Source organism: Hyperolius riggenbachi, chromosome 3 (genome assembly GCF_040937935.1).
Source record: "Hyperolius riggenbachi isolate aHypRig1 chromosome 3, aHypRig1.pri, whole genome shotgun sequence".
In the NCBI taxonomy this organism is placed as follows: domain Eukaryota; kingdom Metazoa; phylum Chordata; class Amphibia; order Anura; family Hyperoliidae; genus Hyperolius; species Hyperolius riggenbachi.
Genome location: NC_090648.1, coordinates 498,089,078 through 498,109,642, shown reverse-complemented (window position 1 = coordinate 498,109,642; position 20,565 = coordinate 498,089,078). Strand labels below are relative to the sequence as shown.

General features: G+C 45.1%; 1 protein-coding gene across 5 annotated transcripts in view; it reads left to right on the top strand.

Annotated features, from left to right (window-relative positions):
• EBF1 (EBF transcription factor 1) overlaps positions 1–20,565 on the top strand; it is a 481,397-nt gene that overhangs the window by 344,799 nt on the left and 116,033 nt on the right. For all 5 annotated transcript variants that reach the window (XM_068278297.1, XM_068278295.1, XM_068278298.1 and 2 more), the window contains exon 8: positions 17,338–17,479. In XM_068278297.1, coding sequence (XP_068134398.1) covers positions 17,338–17,479 — 142 coding nt within the window. The remainder of the gene's footprint in view (positions 1–17,337; positions 17,480–20,565) is intronic.

Here is a 20,565-nt window from a genome sequence, read left to right as displayed (position 1 = left end):
AGATAGACATGGGTATGTACAGTGCCGAGCACCCAAATAACTATGCTGTGTTCCTTTTTTTCTTTCTCTGCCTGAAAGAGTTAAATATCAGGTATGTAAGTGGCTGACTCAGTCCTGACTCAGACAGGAAGTGACTACAGTGTGACCCTCACTGATAAGAGATTCCAACTATAAAGCACTTTCCTAGCAGAAAATGGCTTCTGAGAGCAGGAAAGAGATAAAAAGGGTCACTAGTTAATAGCTTTTAGCTCTGGCATACTTCAATGAATGTGTCATTGAGCAAAAACAATAAAACAGGTAAAACTTAAAAAGTAGATTTAAACATAAAATAAAACTGCTGTGGAATATCTTAAAAAGTCATTTTTAGGAATAGGAAGATAGATACAATCGTTTATTTCATTAGTTTATTTTCACTGCGGGTGTCATTTAAGCCAACTGTGTTGATGGGGAGAGGAAGTCCACAGAACCTCCCCTGAAAGTGTGGGGTGAACAAAGCATTTTGCCTCCGCTCGGCCAAGTCACTGAGCTGATCGCTGGCTGATGCGTTGGGGATAAACCCTTTAGATTATCGGCAGAGGCAGTCGTTTTCAGCCAAGTTTTATCTAGTGTGTGTACACAGCTTAAAGTGTACCCGAGGTGTCATGTTACATGATAAACGCAGGGGCGTTGCTAGCGCCAAAGATCAGTGGCACGTGCCCCGGATCTATTCTGGGGTGCCCCAGATGTCCCCCAGCCTAGTTATCTTTAGGTGACACTGCCTATGCATGTGATATGCTGCATTTTTGTTTTGTTTTTTCCATTAATGGAGAGGGGGGCTTCATCCAACATTTTACTGGGCAGGCCTACTTAGAACACTGTTAAGTTCATGTAAATTTGGCGCCATCCACGACCACACCCACATGCCAGTGGAAGCAGCCTGCATTAGCTGTCAGTGGAGTGACATGTCCTCTTCCATCCTTTCTTCAGTTGTGCTGTACAGAGTAACACCTGATGTATGTCACATGACATGCAGAGACGAGAGCCGCATGGCGTTACACTGTCCGGCACGACTGAAGGGAGGAGTGAAGAGGACATGTCACTCCGCTGACAGCTAATGTATGCTGCTTCCACTGCCACCCTCTGCTCACTCTAGCAACCCAAATTTTGATCAATTGGGGACAAAGGGGGGAGGGGGGGTTCCAGTTATTCCCTGCCTGGGACCAAGGCTTGAAAACCCCAGGTCTAATTCAGCCATTTTTTTTTAAATAAAGATCTCGTGTTTATGGATTCAGGAACTGGAACCATCATTTGAACTCATCCAGCAAGAAAGACTTCCCATTGCCACTGTCTCCCTGGAGATAAGCAGCACCATCAGCATCTTTCTGTCTCCCTGGAGATAAGCAGCGCCATCAGCATCTTTCGCCCACTTCCTGCCTTCCACTTCCTGTCCCCTTCCATTGGCTTAAACCACTAAAACGTTAGCGTTGATGAAGCTGCCTTCCAGCAGAATGCCATAAAGGAGGTCAGATCCCGCCTGCTCTATCACCTGCCCTCTAATTCCTCTGGGCAACCCAAGAGTTCAGTGATGGATTGCAGGTACCTTAATGAGGCACCCTTGTCCTCCATCCTTTCCTCCCATTACTTACATAGCCCCGTCCCCTCAGCTCTCGGCACTCTGTGCATGTCATCTCCAGGCCTGCAGGAGGACTGCATGGTTAATTGTTCATTATTTCCAGCAGAACAGAGGCCGTAGAACGAGGTCTTTGGATGAAGCCATTCTTATTAGTCTAGGGTTGTCACCGTGAAAGGTGGTCTGCTTCCCGCCGTGATTAATGCCGATCTATATTAGAAGCATTGCAGCGCCTCTTAATCTAGATTACCATCACGCCGCTGACATACCTGTATAATTACCAGTAAATGACCGTCGTGATTAGCTCCGTGTCGCCCTGTTGGCACGCTCCGCGGCTCAGAGGAGGCTGCCAGGCGAACGTTCATGGCGGGCAGAGATCCGTGTAGGTGAGTGGCAGCGACATGCGAGGAGGCGGCTGATCCCGGGACCTCTAACGACATCCTGTCAGGAGTGCCATCTTCACAGGCCCGACGCATCGCCACGTGTAAACAGAGATTGCTTAATTACGCAGGTCGTGTCAATTACAACGACCTTTGCGTCTTCTCAGAATTAATCACGTTCTCCCGAGCTCGGGAAGTCTTCGTAGCCTCCCTGGCAGCGCCATTAAGTCAGCAATCCCAGATAATTCCAAAATAAATGATTTAGAAGGTTAGGACAAATGCAGGCGGCATCATAACCGGCGTGTTGCGTTCTTTGGTGTCACGGCAGGAAGAAGAGCCCGTCAGCCCTCTGATCTTAGCGCTAACGACCTCCTTGTTACAAGAAGTCATCGTGCAGCGATTGTCTACATGAAGCGGAGATCACCGATACTGCACCTGATAATGCAATACTAATGGTGGCGACACACCATGCAATTTTTTAAATATCTGTTCAAGTCAAGAATAGCAATCAATTTTTCTGACTGATTGTAACATTTCAAAAATCTGACCAATGTACCACACACATGTGTTCAATTTTTCCCCAATCAAAATAATTGACAGCTCAGAAAAATGAATTGGATCTGTACATCAAGTAATTGACAATCCATCACACACCATACAATTCTTGATAAAGTTGGTCTGAAATTTCCAACATGTCCAATCTCCAAAAATCGAAAAAAAATGGGAAATCCGATCGGATTTCTCGATTGAAAACAAAAAAAAGCTCTTGTTTTTTTCTGAAAAAAAAAAACGATCGTAATTATCGAATTGGTGAAAAATGGGATCTTTTCATTGTATGGTGTGTGGCCACCTTAAGACTCGGGCATCTGCGAGGCGTTGGCAATGTTGTCTGGCGGCGGCGTTTTGTTTCCAGGCCTCGGGAACAAAAGTATTGTTATGATTATCCACTTTTAGAACGTCAACACGTTTTCCATAGCACTCCATGCAGACATTCAACAATTCATTCATGTAACCAAGCGTCTCTCAGAAGAGGGGGAAAGTATTTAAAGAGACACTGAAGCGAAAAAAAAAATATGATATAGTGAATTGGTTGTGTACTATGAATAATTACTAGAAGATTAGCAGCAAAGAAAATATTCTCATACTTTTATTTTCAGGTATATAGTGTTTTTTCTAACATTGCATCATTCTCTAATATGTGCAGATTACACAACACTCAGCATTCAAAATGAGTCTTTCAGAGCAGTCTGTGAAGTAATGACCTCTCCTCTAGCAGACAAAAAGTAAACAGTTCTCTTACAGTTGAGATAATAAAAGTCAGATAACAGCCCTGTCCATGACTAACTTAAGGTGCCCATACACTCGTCAGATTGGCAGCAGATAGATAAGAAATGCATCTGATGATCTATCTGATGCGTTTTTAGAACATTTTTTACCAGGAAAGAATTCCAATAGATTTCAGTTTGAAATCTATTGAAATTCGATCTGATGGCATTTTTTTTTGCCATCAGATTTCCATTAAGGCCAATGCAAACTGATAAGCAATCTCATCAGATCGACCTAAATTTTCCATCCTGCCTGGTCGATGGAAATCCATCGAAATCGATCGAAATCGGCCATCGATCGGTCGATTGGCCAACCGACTTTCAAACGATCAATCGATCGATCGGGATCGATCGATCGGCCAGAAAATCGGCTGAGTGTATGGGCCCATTTAGTTGGAGAGCTTAATGGCTTGTTTGCATAGAGATAACAACTGGAGTTTCTCAACTCTTCCTGTACTGGAAACAATTAGACTGATGTATCTGATCTTAATGTTTTATTTCTTAGCTGTACTACACATACAAATCATAATATCATCATTTTTTTTTTTGCTTCAGTGTCTCTTTAAAGCGGACCTGAACTCAGAACTTCCTCTCTGTTCTAAAAGATAAGCAACAGCATAACATCCTTTAAAGAAAAACATTTCTTTGTTACGGCTTATACAAATCATAAAATAAATCTGCAGTGTGCCTACTTCCTGCTTTCATGGAAGCAGACATAGGGTTAACATCCTGTGTATACCAATTAGCTACTCTGCCGTGGCAATCAGCTGACAAACCTGAGAGAACAGAATACAACTTGTGAGGCTGCATTTCCACTTGTGCGGTGCGAATCGCCGGGGAAAAAATTTGCATGCGGATGCGAAATTCGCATGCAGGTCCATGGATGATGATGCATGCGAATTTAACCATGGCAGTGCTGGTGTGCTTTTCCATTGTTTCTATGCGAATTCGCATGAAAATTCGCATGAAAATTCGCATACCCAAACCTCATGCGAATTTCCTATTAAATACATTGTATGCGATTCGCATAGCGGTATGCGGCATGCGAATTCTGATGGCTCTGCCATGCGAATTTTTTCTGCACAGAAAAACGCAAAGGAATCCTGACAAGTGGAAACAGTCCCATTCACTTGTATTGCTATGCGAATTTGCATGCGAAAAACGCATGCGAATTCGCGATAGTGGAAATGAGCCCTAAGAGTCATGGATGAGTGGGGAATTAGACAGGATAAACTCTCTAAATACATACAGGGTGCATTTCTCTAGGTGTCCCTTCTGTGCTGTACAAGAGTCCAGGCCTGCTTTAAGTTTGTGCAGAGGAGGCGGCGGGCACACAGCGTTGGCCGTCTGTAACGAGTGCAGCGTGAGCGTTCAGCGTGGGATTGCCATACAGCCGCACAGCTTTATCACAGCACAACAGGCTGGTATCGAGAGCAAATAATTATAAACACTGACACAGCAACATGCGCTCTGTCTGTAAATATAACCATCTGCTTCCTCTCGCCGCGCCGCTCGCTGCCTTTCCGCAGTCCTGCCATGCCGGTGGAGCCGTCTGGCACAAAATGTGCTCATTTGAAAACAGAAAAAAAATTACAGGGGAATTTTATGCTTGTTCTTAAGATATATTTATACGAGCGAAGCAATTCTTTTCATCGATGTTGATTCGACAGCAGCGTAGGTGACGCCGCCGGTCGGGGGGTCTTATCGGCCGCTAGTATTATGGCAGGGGGTTAATTTGAATGCTGGCGTTCAGCTATCTCTTATCACTGAAGGTAAGGGGTTGGTTAAAGGGAAGTAAGGCCTCGTTCACATCAGTAGCGCAGATGGCTGTGCGATTGGAACGCAACGCGTCCGATCGCACGCCATCTGCGCTCCTATGCGCTGCGCTGCAGATCCCATTCATTAAAATGAATGGGATCTGCGCTGCGATTCCCAAAAATGCGTGCAGCACGCGATAGCGCAATCGCGCTGCCACGCAGCGCATATGATGGGAACGGTAGAAGGGCTGTCTATGCCCTTCTACCGTTCTTGCGTGTCGCACACTATACGCGCTGCCAAAATGCGCACGGCAGCGCGTATAGTCTGAACGAGGCCTAAGAGTTAGGTGTTGGGTACGGCGGTCTATGCAAAAAAAGGCTTGAGGAAAAATGGGTGCGAAATAGCAGTAATAGAGTACCAGTAATTTTACCCATATTCTATTATTCGCTATAGTACAATATCAGTAATTTTACAGATATTATACTTTGCACCACTATACTCAACTCTCACACAAACCCATCTATGCCTAACCACCCCCACCCCTAACACACCCACCCCTAACCACCCCCACCCCTAACCACTCCCACCCCTAACTTTCCCCACCCCTAACCCTAACAACCCCCTCCCCTAACTTCCCCCACCCCTAACCCTACTCAACTCTCACACAAACCCATCTATGCCTAACCCTAACCACCCCCACCCCTAACTACACCCACCCCTAACTACACCCACCCCTAACCACTCCCACCCCTAACTTTCCCCACCCCTAACACTAACAACTTCCTCCCCTAACTTCCCCCACCCCTAACCCCACTCAACTCTCACACAAACCCATCTATGCCTAACCCTAACCACCCCACCCCTAATCACACCCACCCCTAACCCTAACTACACCCTTAACCCTAACCACCCCCACCCCTAATCACACCCACCCCTAACCACCCCTAACCCTAACTTCTCCCACCCCTAACACTAACCACCCCGTACTCACACCTATTTTGCACCGGGGTTCAGCTCTTGTGTACCTGCGCGCTGGTGAACTACTGCTCCCACAATGCCTACAGCCTTTCCTGCAGAACTCCTTTACACTGGAGCAGGACTTTACCACCGCTATTTTTGCGGGCACCACTAGCGCCCGCTATTTAGGCCATGTTAATGGTGACCACACAATTTACAATAAAAAGATTTTATTGAATTTAAAATAAAAAGATTTGATTTTCCAGTTTTGTTTTTTTTAAGTTGTTAATTTTCTTTGACTAAGAAGAGTACCGGTAATTGAATTTCCAATTTTTGCTATGTCTTATCTGATACATTTTTCGGAAAATTAGATCATTTTTTTTTCAGCACTGAGGAAAAATTGAACACCTCTTGTTTCAAAACTTACAATCAATTGTAAAAATAGATCGTTATTCTCAAATCGCACAAAAATAAAAATTTATGGTGTGTGGCCCCTTTTTGACAGATGGCAAGTAAGCTCTGCAAATAACTGTAAACACAGAGACAGGTATACATTTGTACCCTAAGGCTAGTTACACACCAGGACGTTGCGTTTAGGGGACGTTATAGGGCACATAACGTGCACCTAACACAACGCCTGGTACTCTCTGGTGTGGACGTCAGAGTGAGCCGTGTTGTGCAGCTCACTCTGGCGTCCGTGATGCCGTGATGCGTACTCTTGTGCGCATGCGGCATCACGTGGTCCCGCCCGGCCAATCACTGCACAGAGCGGCCGCTCCAGGAAGTAAACACTGCACGTCACTGAGTGCAGTGAATATTAATTAGCCATGTGCCCGGCCGCTCTCCCTTCCTCCCCAACATGACTGAGCATGTGCAGACAGTCTAATGCGGCTTAGCCGCGCAGAACGCACAGCATGCAGCACTTTGCTGCGTTACAATGTAACACAATGTGGGCACTGTGAACAAGCCCATTGATTTTTCATTGCTGTGCGGTGGGGCTGCGTTACAGGCTGCTCTAACAAGCGCCTGTAACGTCCCACTGCGAAAGCAGCCTAAATGGGGCCTTAGTTGCCCTGTCCTGGATGTCTTCGTTTTTATTTTTTTTCAAGATGCAGAGTCAAAATGTAATACAGGTAGTTCCCGACTTACGAACGCCCGACTTACGAACGACCCGCCAATAGGAACGTCATGGATTCTCTGTTTCCATGGGAACAAGCCAAAACATTTTTTTCAAATTGGACTTGTAGTTTTTGAGAAAATCGATTTTAGAAAAAAATCAAAGAAAAAAAGGCTTTTACACTTGTATAAGCAGGTACAGAGGGCAGAGGTGACAAGAGAACAAGGGTGTGCTCCTATGGTGCATTAACTTTATTTACTGATATCACGCATAAAACAATTGCACTTACAGTAAATGTGCAAATATTGCACATGTAGGGGGCCGCCAGCGAGTCACTCCCACTTCCTTAGCCTGGCCAGGGCTTCCAGGGTCCGTGCGCGATGCAAGGCTGGTGGACTGGCTCCTACTCCTTTCGGGAAGCCGTCTACTTGTCACAACGCGTTTCGGCGCTTAGCCACGCCTTCTTCCGGCATGATCCCTGGCACCACCCAGCAAAAGGGAGCAGCACTGTGGGCATAACATTCATTTAATGGGCCATATCTAGCTATAGCTAGCGCCGGATTCATACTTTTCTTTGACAGAGGGCAGAAGTGACACAGAGGGGACACTGGAGGCACAGGGGGGCACAGAGGGGGTACAGGGGACAGAAATGGCCCAATGTTCCAACTTAAGAACAGATTCAAGTTAAGAACGAACCTACAGTCTCTATCTCGTCCGGTAACCGGGGACTCCCTGTATAGCATTTAAAAAAAAAAAGAGAAAAATGCAGTAGACAGTCACATATAAAGAAAAGATATGGTATGTATACTTTTCTCTAAGGGCTCTATTCTACTAGGAGCATTTTGCAATTTCCACTGTCGCAGTTTCGTGGCTGTTGCATTTTTCGTGCAGGAAACGTGCTTGGCAATGGCAATTGCACTGCTATGCGATTTAACGAGTCATAATATTTTCACGCCTGTTTTTTTTCCCCTTGTCGGAGAATGCAAACGCAACGCAATCATGCTGTGCTCCCGATGGACAGGACAAAAAATAGCGGCAAATTCGCCGTAGTGGAAAATGAGAGTAGCACGATCAAATTGCAGTGGAGTCGCATTTCTGGGTGGAAAACAGCCAGCAATGATTATAAATGGAGAGCCACAGCTACTACTATAGATTATAATGTGATAGGCTACAGTGCTGTATTTGGCACGGTGACATAAGGATTCCCTCTTGTGTTACACATATTGTAATCAGCGCTGGGCGGATCTGAATCACTACAAGGACGCTCTGATCACAGCACAACGCAGCAGAAATACTGTAATAAGGACCTGATTGACAAGTCTTGATGTGAGGTCATGAACCCTGACTCAGTGCATTCTGGGATTGCAGTAAAAGCCCCATGTGACTGCCTGGTGATTGCTGCAGGAGTGAGGTCATTGGCTTCCACTTAGCGTGTGCTGTAGTATGTTCTCTGGAAAACAAGATGCAAACTGACATCTTCGCTTTAAATGGATATGTTAGCCTGACGTGATTTTAAAGCCGACCAAAGATCAAATTATGCTATTTTTTAACAAAATCCTGATTTTTAAATATTTAAATTAAACGGTATCCCTGTTCTTTAATCGAGGCATTCCCCCTGTCCTGAAACAAGGGCACCATTTTTTTGTTGTTAAAGGACCACTATCCTTAAAATTGTAAAATTTAAAATACACGTAAACACATACAATTAAGAAGTATGTTTCTTGCAAAGTAAAATGAGCCATAAATTACTTTTCTCCTATGTTGCTGTGACTTACAGTAAGTAGTAGAAATCTGACAGAACCGACAGGTTTTGGACTAATCCATTATCCATCTCTTCATGGGGGATTCTCCGCATGGCCTTTATTATTTCTAGAGAAAAACCCTGAAAAGGATTCATATAAAGATGCATACCGCCCCCCTTTTTGTTTGCACACTTTTTGGCAGTTGGACGGGGCAACTGCCATTCACTAAGTGCTTTTGAAAATAAAGAAAACCCTGAGTATCCCCCATGAGGAGATAGGCTAGTCCAAAACCTGTCGGTTCTCTCAAATTTCTACTACCTACAGTAAGTGACAGCAACATAGGGGAAAGGTAATTTATAGCTTATTTTACTGTGGAGGAAAAATATTACTTATTTGTAAGTGTTTACGTTATTTTAATGTTTTAGGATTTTCGTGATAGTGGTCCTTAATGTTTATTATTTTAGTAACAGAAATACAACAGATTTGCTTTCCATGAGGATTCTATACAGCAGCCTATGTTTTTATTATTATTATTATTATAAATAATTTTCACTACATCCTCATATTTTTGTGCACAAATTGCTGCATTGTTGCCCTTTCTCCATCTGCATCATCCACGTTCTTGTTTCTCTAGCCTCCAACCACTAGAGGGTGCAGCTTGGTAGTTGCACACTGCCTTGTACACAACTTTCTATTCATCCACATACAGCCAGCAAGGCTGGAGGGTGGTGGGAGTTAAGGTAAGCCACTGGGGGGAGGGTTCTGCACAGGCTTGTGGGGGGTTCTGGTTTGGCACATGCTGGAGAAGAGGTAAGCGTTAGGCCATATCAAGGGTTCTGAAACATTTGCGGGCGACTCTTCCTGGATCCTGACGTTTCGCGTCATCATGCGTGCTGCTACGCGTCATCGCGGCGGCCAGCGTGATGACGCAAAACGTCAGGATCCAGGAAGAGTCGCCTGCACCCGTGCCGGGTGTCGCCAGTAACAGGAGCCGCCGGCGGGTCACGGAGAGGAGCCAGGAGGATGCCGGGGGGCCTCGTGGTCTGGAGGAAGCCCCAGGTAAGTGAATTTTTTTAAATTAGGGTATTGCTCAGGGTTCCCTTCAGCCACACCCCTAATTACGCCCCCAACACACCCCTAATCACGCATACCCTAAAGATTTCCTAGGAAAAATATGTTGTTTTATAATTCAAACCACACAAGTCATTTTCCTTCCTATTAAAGTGAATGGGAACCGCATTTTTTTAAAAATGAAGCAAATACTTACCTAAGGAGAGGGAAGGCTCTGGGTCGTATAGAGCCTTCCGTCTCCTCTCTCGGTACTCTCTATCCTGTGCTGGCTCCCCCCCCCCCCGTTTCAATCCCCCACCGAAAGGGTATTTGGAAGTCTTCGGGAGCCGTGTCCTCCCAAAGACGTGCGGCTCCATACTGCACACACGTGAGCGTGCAAGAGAGCGTGCTTGCGCAGGCGCAGTACAGGGCCGCCCTTCTTCAGGAGCACTCGGGCTCCCTGAAGACTTCTGAAGCCTCCTTTGGCCGGGTAAAGCAGTATTTGACTAATTTAGTCACTGCTACCGGGCGAGCCAGCACTGGAACGGGGGGACCAGGAGAGGAGCCGGAAGGCTCTATAGGACCCAGAGCCTTCCCTCTCCTTGGGTAAGTATCTGTCTCATTTTTTTAAATGCGGTTCCCATTCACTTTAACACTTGAAAATAAAAAAATATATACATGTAAAGGATGGGAATAAAGTTTACAGTCAAATAAACACATTTTTTAGTAGAAAAACATATATTTACACAGATCTGTACATCAGTTCAGAAAGAGGGACAAATGAGGAAGAAAGAGGGACAGGGGGATTGGGTTCCCAAAGAGGGACTGTCCTTTCAAAAGAGGGACAGTTGGGAGCTATGACACTCAGCGATTCTACATCGATTAGCGAAGGCTTTCATCGCTGGGATCCTGGGCGTGGAAGCGTTAAACACAAAAACGTCAGCATAGATCACAGCGTGGCAGAAGGCGAGAAAACAGGCCTCACATAGAGTCGTGGGGTCAGACTGATGACCTCATAAGTGTGTCGCTTCTTCACGTGGCACTCCAAGCAGAGAGCAGTTACAATGATGGATTCACAGAGGGAGCTGGGAAGTGTGCCAGAATAAGACAAAGTATTTTCTTTTTTTTTTCTAATCCAGCTTTGGCAGCTGAAACATGAGGTAACTGATCCATTAGTCCCAGTCTATTGGTCTCTCCCCCTCTCTCATATCTCAAGTGAGGTGATTCTAATTAAATGAATCTGCATGTCAATCTATCGGTGATCAATCAAACCAGGGGGGACTCTGGCCGGCCCCCCTCCTCGGCAGCTGGGAGCTGGCGGCTGACAGGAGCTGATAATGGAGGAAAAAGTGCACTGTCTAGAAAAGTTAATTAGTCAACATAATAGGTGGATTATAGAGGGGAACCGGGCGGCGTGGCAGCGCCTCCGCGTGTTAGCGTGTTAGCACAAAGCGCCAGACAAGGATGCAATTAACGAACAATTATTATATTTTGGGTGTAAATGAAGAAATGTGTCGCTGAGGAGCGTCACAGTGGAGGCCTCTGGGAAGGGAGAAGTGGTGAATGGCGACAAGACTGGCCTGAGGGCTTTACCTCAAGACTTTACCTCAGAATGGGATCCTAATTAGTGAGGAGGCAGTTCATTAGAATTGCTTCAGTGGCTTTTTTTCCCGGGAATTTGACTGCGAGGTCGAGTGTACATCATCCAATATTTACTTCTGATCCCTTGATCCGATGAAACAAATCGGATCAACTGTAGATCGGATGAGAATTCTTCTGACCCTTGACCGGAAAATACATATATCGTCTTATATTATATATATTACGCAGCACCGTACAATTCAACAACAAAACAACAACATTTGTAAATCGCTTTTCTCCCGCAGGACTCAAAGCGCATAAGCATGGCTCAGGCCAGTAATTGGTTGATTGGTAAATTTTGGTACAGAGGAAGAATTCTACAAGTCCGCAAATGTCAGGCTAAACAGGTGGCTTTTCAGTCTGGATTTGAAGAACTCCAGGGATGGGGCTGTCTTTACTGGGTGTGGTAGGGAATTCCAAAGGGTAGGGGCAGCATGACAGAAAGCTCTGGCTCCAGAGGTTTTGAGGTGCACTCTGGGACTGACCAAGTTTTTGGATCCTGCTGATCTAAGGTTGTGAGAGGTGTGGTGCAGTTTCAGCAAGTCCTTCATGTATCCGGGGCCCAAATTGTCTAGGGATAATTAAAGGACACCTGAGGTGAAAATAAACTAATGAAATAAGCCATTGTATCTATCTTCCTGCTCCTAAAATGACTTTTTAAGATATTTCACAGTTTTTTTTAAATCTACTTTTTAAGTTTTTACTCTTTTATTGTTTTTGCTCAATGACACATTCATTGAAGTATGCCAGAGCTAAAATCTATGAACATTGACGCTTTTTATCTCTTTCCTGCTCTCAGAAGCCCTTTTCTCCTAGGAAAGTGTTTTATAGTTGTAATTTCTTATCAGTGAGGGTCATACTGTAGTCACTTCCTGTCTGAGTCAGGAGTAAGCCACTTACATACCTGATGTTTAACTTTTTCAGGCAGAGAAAGGAAAAAAAGGAACACAACATAGTTATTTGTGTGCTAAGCACTATACATACACATGTCTATCTCCTCATGTCACATGTCACCTCGGGTATCCTATAACGCCAACGGAGATTGAACAACGCTGCTGGCTTTTCCCCTCATTTGCGTAAATTCCACGGAACATCCCGTTTGTCTAAATAGCTGCATGCTTGTTCCTGGTGTGATTCAGACACTACTGCTGCCAAACAGACCAGCAGGGCTGCCAGGCAACTGGTATTGTTTAAAAGGAAATAAATACAGCAGCCTCTTTATTCTTCTCACTTCAAGTTTAAGGGCCGGTTTACAGAGGCCACTGCCGGCGTCCCGGGAAGGTCGTGTTCCGCCAGGATTTACCGCGATCCGCGTTCAGATGAACGGCAGCATCCACCTCTGTGCATTAACCATCGATTGCAGTTACTTGCGCAGCGGTCAATGGAATTTTTCAACACTCTCCACGTAGCTTCTAGCGCCGGCTGTGTTTGTGGTTCTGTATCCCACTAATGACCTAATATGCGTCGCAATGACAAACCGATGGGAAACGATGCCAAAGACTTTTCTGCTCGGAGGCAGAGAATCGTTGGGCATCCGCGAAATGAGCCGCTGGCAGCCGGCCTTTGACCCGGCGCTAAAGGGGGCCAAACAAGAGTATACGTCTTCTTCTTGGCGACCCCCGGTGGCGATCTCCTCTTCCTCCTTCAACCTCTTCCTGTCCCTCGGTGATCACATCCCCAGGCGTGTCCCTCTGATGAGGCTGCGTGGTGTCGGCCGTACGCCACGTCATCACATCAGGCGGCAAATTCACATTTTTGTATTGGACCCAATATAAAAAAGTCTAAGTGTAAAAAAAAAAAAAAAAAAAAAAGCTATGGGTAGCACTACTGCCCATAGCAGCAAATAATAAAGTAAAAATAAATAAATAACGTTTTTATAATTTTTTTTAAATAAAATTACAGTAAAAAAATTGCTTTTTTAATGTTGTACGCATGCTTGCAGACAGCTTGCAAGACCACAAACAATGCCTTCGTTGCCCTCTTGAAATGATACATTTACTGCGGTACACGATCCCGTGTGAACCCACCCTTAAGGGGCACATACACTGGTCGATTTCAACGATCGATTCTATCGAATCGATTGATCGGAAATCGATTCTATTGAATCAGCCGATCGATCGATTTGTGGCTGATTTTGATCGTTTTCAATCGATGTGATCTATCTGACAGGATGGAAAATCTAGGTCCATCAGCTACTGGCAGCAGATTGATGGCTCATAGAGTTGCATTGGGTATATTGGTGCAATCATGCTTTTATATTGATTTTCATTAGATTTCCAAGTGTGTGGCATAGATTCCTGATTCGACTTGACAAGCATCTGACAGAAATCTATCTGATGGTCGAATCTGCTGCAAATGTTTACAGGGGTTCTGTGGGGGATGTTTGAAAATAAAAAAACGGACACTTATCTGGGGATTCTACTGGCCCCCTGCAGCTGTCGTGTCCTGCGCTGTCCTCTTCCGATCCTCAGATCCCCGCCGCCGGTCCCGGTCTGATATTCATCTAACAAGACAAATAGTGCTAGCTCCCACGCGCGTCATCGGGGGCTTACTGCACAGTTGCAGTACACAGTTTTCTTGTACTGCGCCTGCGCAGTAAGCTCTTGATGACATACATGGGAGCGAGCACGCACGCGCAGCCGCAGTTGGATTAGATGCAGCATTAGACCGGGAGCGGCGGCGGGGAACGGAGCAGAGGAGGAGGACGATGTGGGACATTACAGCTGCAGGGGGGCGATAGAAGCCCCAGGTAAGTGCCCGTTTTTATTTTCAACTCCCCCTTCTCCATCCCACAGAACCCCTTTAAAGAGAAACTCCAACCAAGAATTGAACTTTATCCCAATCAGTAGCTGATACCCCCTTTTACATGAGAAATCTATTCCTTTTCACAAACAGACCATCGGGGTGCGCTGTATGGCTGATATTGTGGTGAAACCCCTCCCACAAAGAAATTCTGAGTACGTACTCCTGGCAGTTTCCTGTCTGTGAACCTTGTTGCATTGTGGGAAATAGCTGTTTACAGCTGTTTCCAACTGCCAAAAAAGCATGCAGCAGCTACATCACCTGCCAACAGTAAAAATGTCACCATGTAATAAATGTCAGAATGTAAATCAGGGATTTAAAAGATTTTACAATGGGCAAACACTGACTAAATCATTTATACATAATTATTGTAAAAATGAAGCACTTTTTTTTATTACATTACTTTCACTGGAGTTCCTCTTTAAGCGTAGGGTCACCTTAACTCTTCCGCATACAGAGACGTATGACGAGTATAAAAGACTTTCTCGTCAGCGGAACACACTAATTGTCTTATGTATGCGCAGGCCGAGCGTCATTGTCAGAACAGTCTTCACCAAACAAAGCCGGTTTTTATCTTTATTAAGTATTTAAAAGGACCTTAGTCGCCGCGGTAATTTACAGACAGGCTATAAGAGCGCCTGGCATTTTTATCTTGCTTATTTCTGCCATAATCTGCTTCCCTGTCGGGTTACTCTCCATTGCCTGTCACCTCCCAGAACAACGTCGCTTCATTAACAATGTAAAATAAATCAGGATGAGCCTCACTTTATGTCAGAGAATGAAGTGGGTGACAGGGAGCCGTGTGTTCCCCACAAGCCACAACTATCACTTCAAAGACGCCATTAAAAATGGAGGAGGCGTTTGAGTCAACCAGCTGCTGTTTTAGGATCAATCGCCTTTTTGGGCATTTTTTTTTTTTTTTAAATGTAAATCGACAAAGTTAATGGATTTTTTTTTTTGCTGCCTTTCTCTGGGTTTTACCACTAGTCCTTCACTTTTTAGTCCAGCAGAGTTTATTATGGGAAGTTATAGGGCAGCGCCGGATTCACCATAAGGCACTGTAGGCAAGTGCCTACTGGCGCCTGATGATGGAAAGGAGTCTCCCTCCCCTCCCCAGGCACCTCCCTCTCTCCTTCCCTATGCAGAGTCCTGAGCAGAGTATAAATGAGAGGTTACTCCCCCTGTTCTCGGCATTCCACTGACCAGATCTCACTTAATACTGAGGTTCCTCTTGCTATCTAATGCTTGAGGGCACCTCTAGCTACTTAATATTGAGGGTACGTCTGGCTACCTAGTACTAAGGGGCACCTGTAGCTACCTATGATGGGCAAGGAAAGTAAAGGAGAAGTGACAGTTTGGCAGTCAGCACACTTGGGTTGCATTTCAGTTGGGGTTTGTAGGTTCATTGAGGAGGAAGTCTAAGGTGCCAGGACATCTGTGCCTATAGGCTCCTGTGAGGTAAATCTGGGCCTGTTGTAGGGATTGAGTAGTTACAGAGATTGAGAAAAGGCCTAATTCTGGTAGGATTAGGTTCCAGAGCTGTCCATCCTTCTACAGAACCTAGGAGAGCAGTGTTTCGGGATCTGAAGAAGGGAGGACAACCTCCAAAAAGTAAATCTATAATAATTACCGCCACTTGCACTAAACAAGTCTCTTTTGATACCTCCTTGCGGGGCCGGTTGTAGACTTTCTGCTGCCTGAAGCAAACTTTGGAGGATTTATCTTTGTTAGGAAGATGTTTTACTTTTTGATCCCTGCAGTATCCCATAGTTTTTCCACCAGCCGCCTATCTAGCCTCTCAAAACTCCAACCAATAGCGAGATGCGGCTCCCAGAAGGAGCTAATCCCAGTGATACACCGGATGTCCGCGTCTCGCTTCTTGCAGTGGAACGCAGCATGACCAAGCGTCCAGAAGGACGCAAAACGGCCGTCACTTGTCCCACCTCGGTGCCCGCTACCCCACCTCCACTCCCACGGCTGCTCTTGTTGTCTAGATGAGGACTTTGTACAAGGTTGGATCCTGATGCATGATGCTTTGATGTAAAAAGATGCAATGAACCACATGATAAAGGACGGATGGTGCACCTTTCTTCTTCTTCAAAAACTTTGGAGGATGCGGCAGCCCCCACCCGGAACTGCTGATATATATATATATATATATATATATATATATATATATATATATATATATATATATATATATATATATATATATATATATATATATATATATATATATATATTTGAGTACAGTGGTTGGCCCAATGACGGTGCCTTGGTTCTGCCCATGAGACCATCTGCACCAGTTAGGAGCAGTGTGATTGGCTGGGCTGGTGCCAGCACTCCTGCTTGATTGGTTGCGTGGCAAAGCTTCCCCTCTGACTGGCTATGGTGACCTCTCATCGTTCATGGGGTTTTACCGTAGCATACCTCGATAAGAGGTGACACCTCACCTGCTTATGATGTCATAGGAAAGGGTGGCAGGTGCCGCCGGTCGAATGAGGATGGGAATGTGTGGATGAGGAGGGTACGTGTGTTCCAGGAAGGCGGGTGGGAGAGCGGAGAGGAGGGAGGCGCCAGGTAGCCCAAACAGTCTGAATCATGTGATTCAGTTGTCTTCATGGTAGGTCCGACCCTGGCTTCACATGCACAATTCCGTCTGTTATTGCCAGTTGAGATGATCTCACGAGTAGTTTGGGGATGAGAGAAGGAGCAGAACAGAGATTCTTCATCTCTGTTCAGTTTCCACCAAGGAATACGATTCCTCGAATGCGCAGAAACTAAACACAAAACAAAAATGCCACCAAGCTTCTTCGGGAGCCTTCAGGATGAATTTAAATTGTCGGAAAATTTTCCAAAAACTAACAAGTGAAATGTTGTTTTTAAAGACGAGATGAATGATATGCATAAAGTTGGTTGAAGGTATTTATTGACTGTGTCTATGTCTTTGCTGCAGGTTGTCGTGTCTACTACCGTCAATGTGGATGGACATGTGTTGGCGGTGTCAGATAATATGTTTGTACATAATAACTCCAAGCATGGAAGAAGGGCGCGCAGGCTGGATCCTTCAGATGGAACCCCGTCTTATCTGGAACATGGTAAAATACTGCACCTATCTTCTGTGTATAAAGTTTTTGTGTTTATGGGACGTTGGTGGACATCACCTGAGAAGAACCAATAGTCTAGAAAGGCATCAACATCTCCAAAGATGCTCCAATTAAGGGGCTTCGCACTGAAATAAATATTGGGCTGAAACTGAAAACTGGGAAAAAGTCGTGGGCCAACCTCAATGTCTAGTGGCCACTTCCCCCTATACAGTTCCCTGGTGTCTAATTTCCCCCCTCCCTCCCCTATACAGTTCCCTGGTGTCTATTGCCCCCCCCCCCCCATACAGTTTCCTGGTATCTAGTGGCCCCCTACTTCCCCTATACTATTCCCTGGTGTTTTGCACCCAGGGCTGGATTTACCATAAGGCACTGTAGGCTCGTGCCTACAGGCGCCTGATGATGGAAAGGCAGCTCACCCCACTCCCCAAGCGCCTTCCTCCCTCCTTACCTTTGCAGAGTCCTGAGCGGAGTGTATATGAGAGGTTACTTATCTGGGTCTCAGCATTCCACTGACCAGAACTCCTTTCAGATGGGGACACCTCTAGCTACCTAATACTGAGGATTCCTCTGGCTACCTAATACTAAGGGGCACCTGTAACCACTTATGACTGCCAAGAGAAGTAAGGGAGAAGTGGCAGCTGGGCCAGCCAGCACACTTGTGGTGTGGTTCAGCGGGTGTTTGTAGATTCATGGAGGGCGGAGTCTAGGGTGCCTGCCAAGACATCTGTGCCTATCGGGTCCTGTGATGTGAATCCGGTCCTGCTTGTGCCCCCACTCCCTATTCAATGCAGTTCCCCCACTCCCTATTCTATGCAGTTTCTCAGTGTCTAGTGTCCCTCCTACCCTAAACCATTCCCTTGTGTCTAGTGTCCCCCCCTCCCTCCCCTATACAGTTCCCTGGTGTCTAGTGCCCCCCCCCTTTCCTCCCCTATAAAGTTCCCTAGTTTCTAGTGGCCCCCTCCCTCCCCTATACAGTTCCCTGGTTTCTAGTCTCCCCTCTCCTTTCACCATGTGGCTTCATAGCTTTACATTTTATATATAGCCATATATAGCCTAAATGTTGCCAATCAGATCCTTTCATTAATCTGCATGGATGACAGTTGCAATCTTATTGGATGCTCTTGGTAATCCATATACGTTGCTTGTATCGTGGAACAGTGCCAAGCCTGTCCTGTTTTTTTTTCAGCTAGTGTCAATGCCACCCCTCTGCCCTGTGTTTTAGGAGAAAGTAGTTAGAGCTTAAATGCTGTGAGGAAGATGCCTGAATGTGATAATTAAATGGGTAAGGCTGTCGTAAAAAATTAGCAACTTCTTAACGCCCTGAGGCCAAAGGCCGTTTAAAGAGAAATGGGATTCAGTTCAAGTGGAGATTCTGAGAGAATGCCAACTGAGCCTTATCAGTTATTATTTCTCCCCATCATTTTACTATAAAACTTAGGAGAAAGACAACCAAAGTGTAACAACATGGACACAACTTTTGACAAAGAAAGCTCCTCCTACTTCCTGAGACAGGCAAATCAACAGAAATGATCAGACCTGACTATAGATTACAGATATAAGAGTTGAGTTGTGAGGTAGAATAATCAGAAATGATCAGATCTGACTATAAATCACAGATATGAGCGTAAATATGTGAGGTAGGATAATCAGAAATAATCAGACCTGACTATAGATCACAGATATGAGCGTAAATATGTGAGGTAGGATAATCAGAAATAATCTGACCTGACTATAGATCACAGATATGAAAGTAAAGATGTGAGGTAGAATAATCAGAAATGATCAGACCTGACTATAGATCATTGATATGAGAGTAAAGATGTGAGGTAGGATAATCAGAAATAATCTAACCTGACTATAGATCATTGATATGAGAGTAAAGATGTTATGCTGGGAATACACGGTTAGATTTTGAGCCATTTAGATGGCTCGATAGATAATTTCCGACATGTCCGATCTCACGCCCGATCGTTTCTGCGCTCGATTTTGCATGGGGAACAATGGGAAAAGATAAGACAAACGAATGGAAGATAAGAGAATCGGGCACGAAATCGAGTGGGGAATCGATCGGGCGAGATAATCGAGCCTCAAAAACGTACCGTGTATTCCCAGCATTAGGTAGGATCATCAGAAATGATCAGACCTGACTATAGATCACAGATACGAGAGTAAAGTTGTGAGGTAGGATAAGCAGAAATGATCAGACCTGACTATAGATCACAGATACGAGAGTAAAGTTGTGAGGTAGGATAAGCAGAAATGATCAGACCTGACTATAGATCACAGATACCGTAAAGTTGTGAGGTAGGATAAGCAGAAATGATCAGACCTGACTATAGATCACAGATACGAGAGTAAAGTTGTGAGGTAGGATAAGCAGAAATGATCAGACCTGACTATAGATCACAGATACGAGAGTAAAGTTGTGAGGTAGGATAAGCAGAAATGATCAGACCTGACTATAGACCACAGATACCGTAAAGTTGTGAGGTAGGATAAGCTGAAATGATCAGACCTGACTATAGATCACAGATACGAAAGTAAAGTTGTGAGGTAGGATAAGCAGAAATGATCTGACCGGGCTAGAGATCACAGATATGAGTAAAGATGTAAGGTAGGATAAGCAGAAATGATCTGACCGGGCTATAGATCACAGATATGAGTAAAGATGTGAGGTATGATAATCAGAAGATCTGACCTGACTATAGATCACAGATATGAAAATAAAGATGTGAGGTGGGGATGGGCAATTTGGGATATTGGAATGGGGAAGAGGTCGGGGCATTATTCAGGTTCAACAAGCAGCCTAATTAGTATCTTCTTATGAGCAAAATTAGTAATAAATGATCAGAGTTGGGTTTAAGTGTCAGGAGCCTATAGGTACAGAATACCTGCAGTCTTTTAAAGTCCACCTCTCCAAACATGTCACATCCTTAATCCTGCAAGGGATGACCCCCGCAAGTAGATACAGTGGTCAGCTGTTGGCAAGGAGGGGAAGTAAAGGGGCCTGACAGTTTCACTGGTTTATTGTGGCCTGTACCTCAGCTGTATCGCAGAGCTGTATCTGCTTTGTCAGA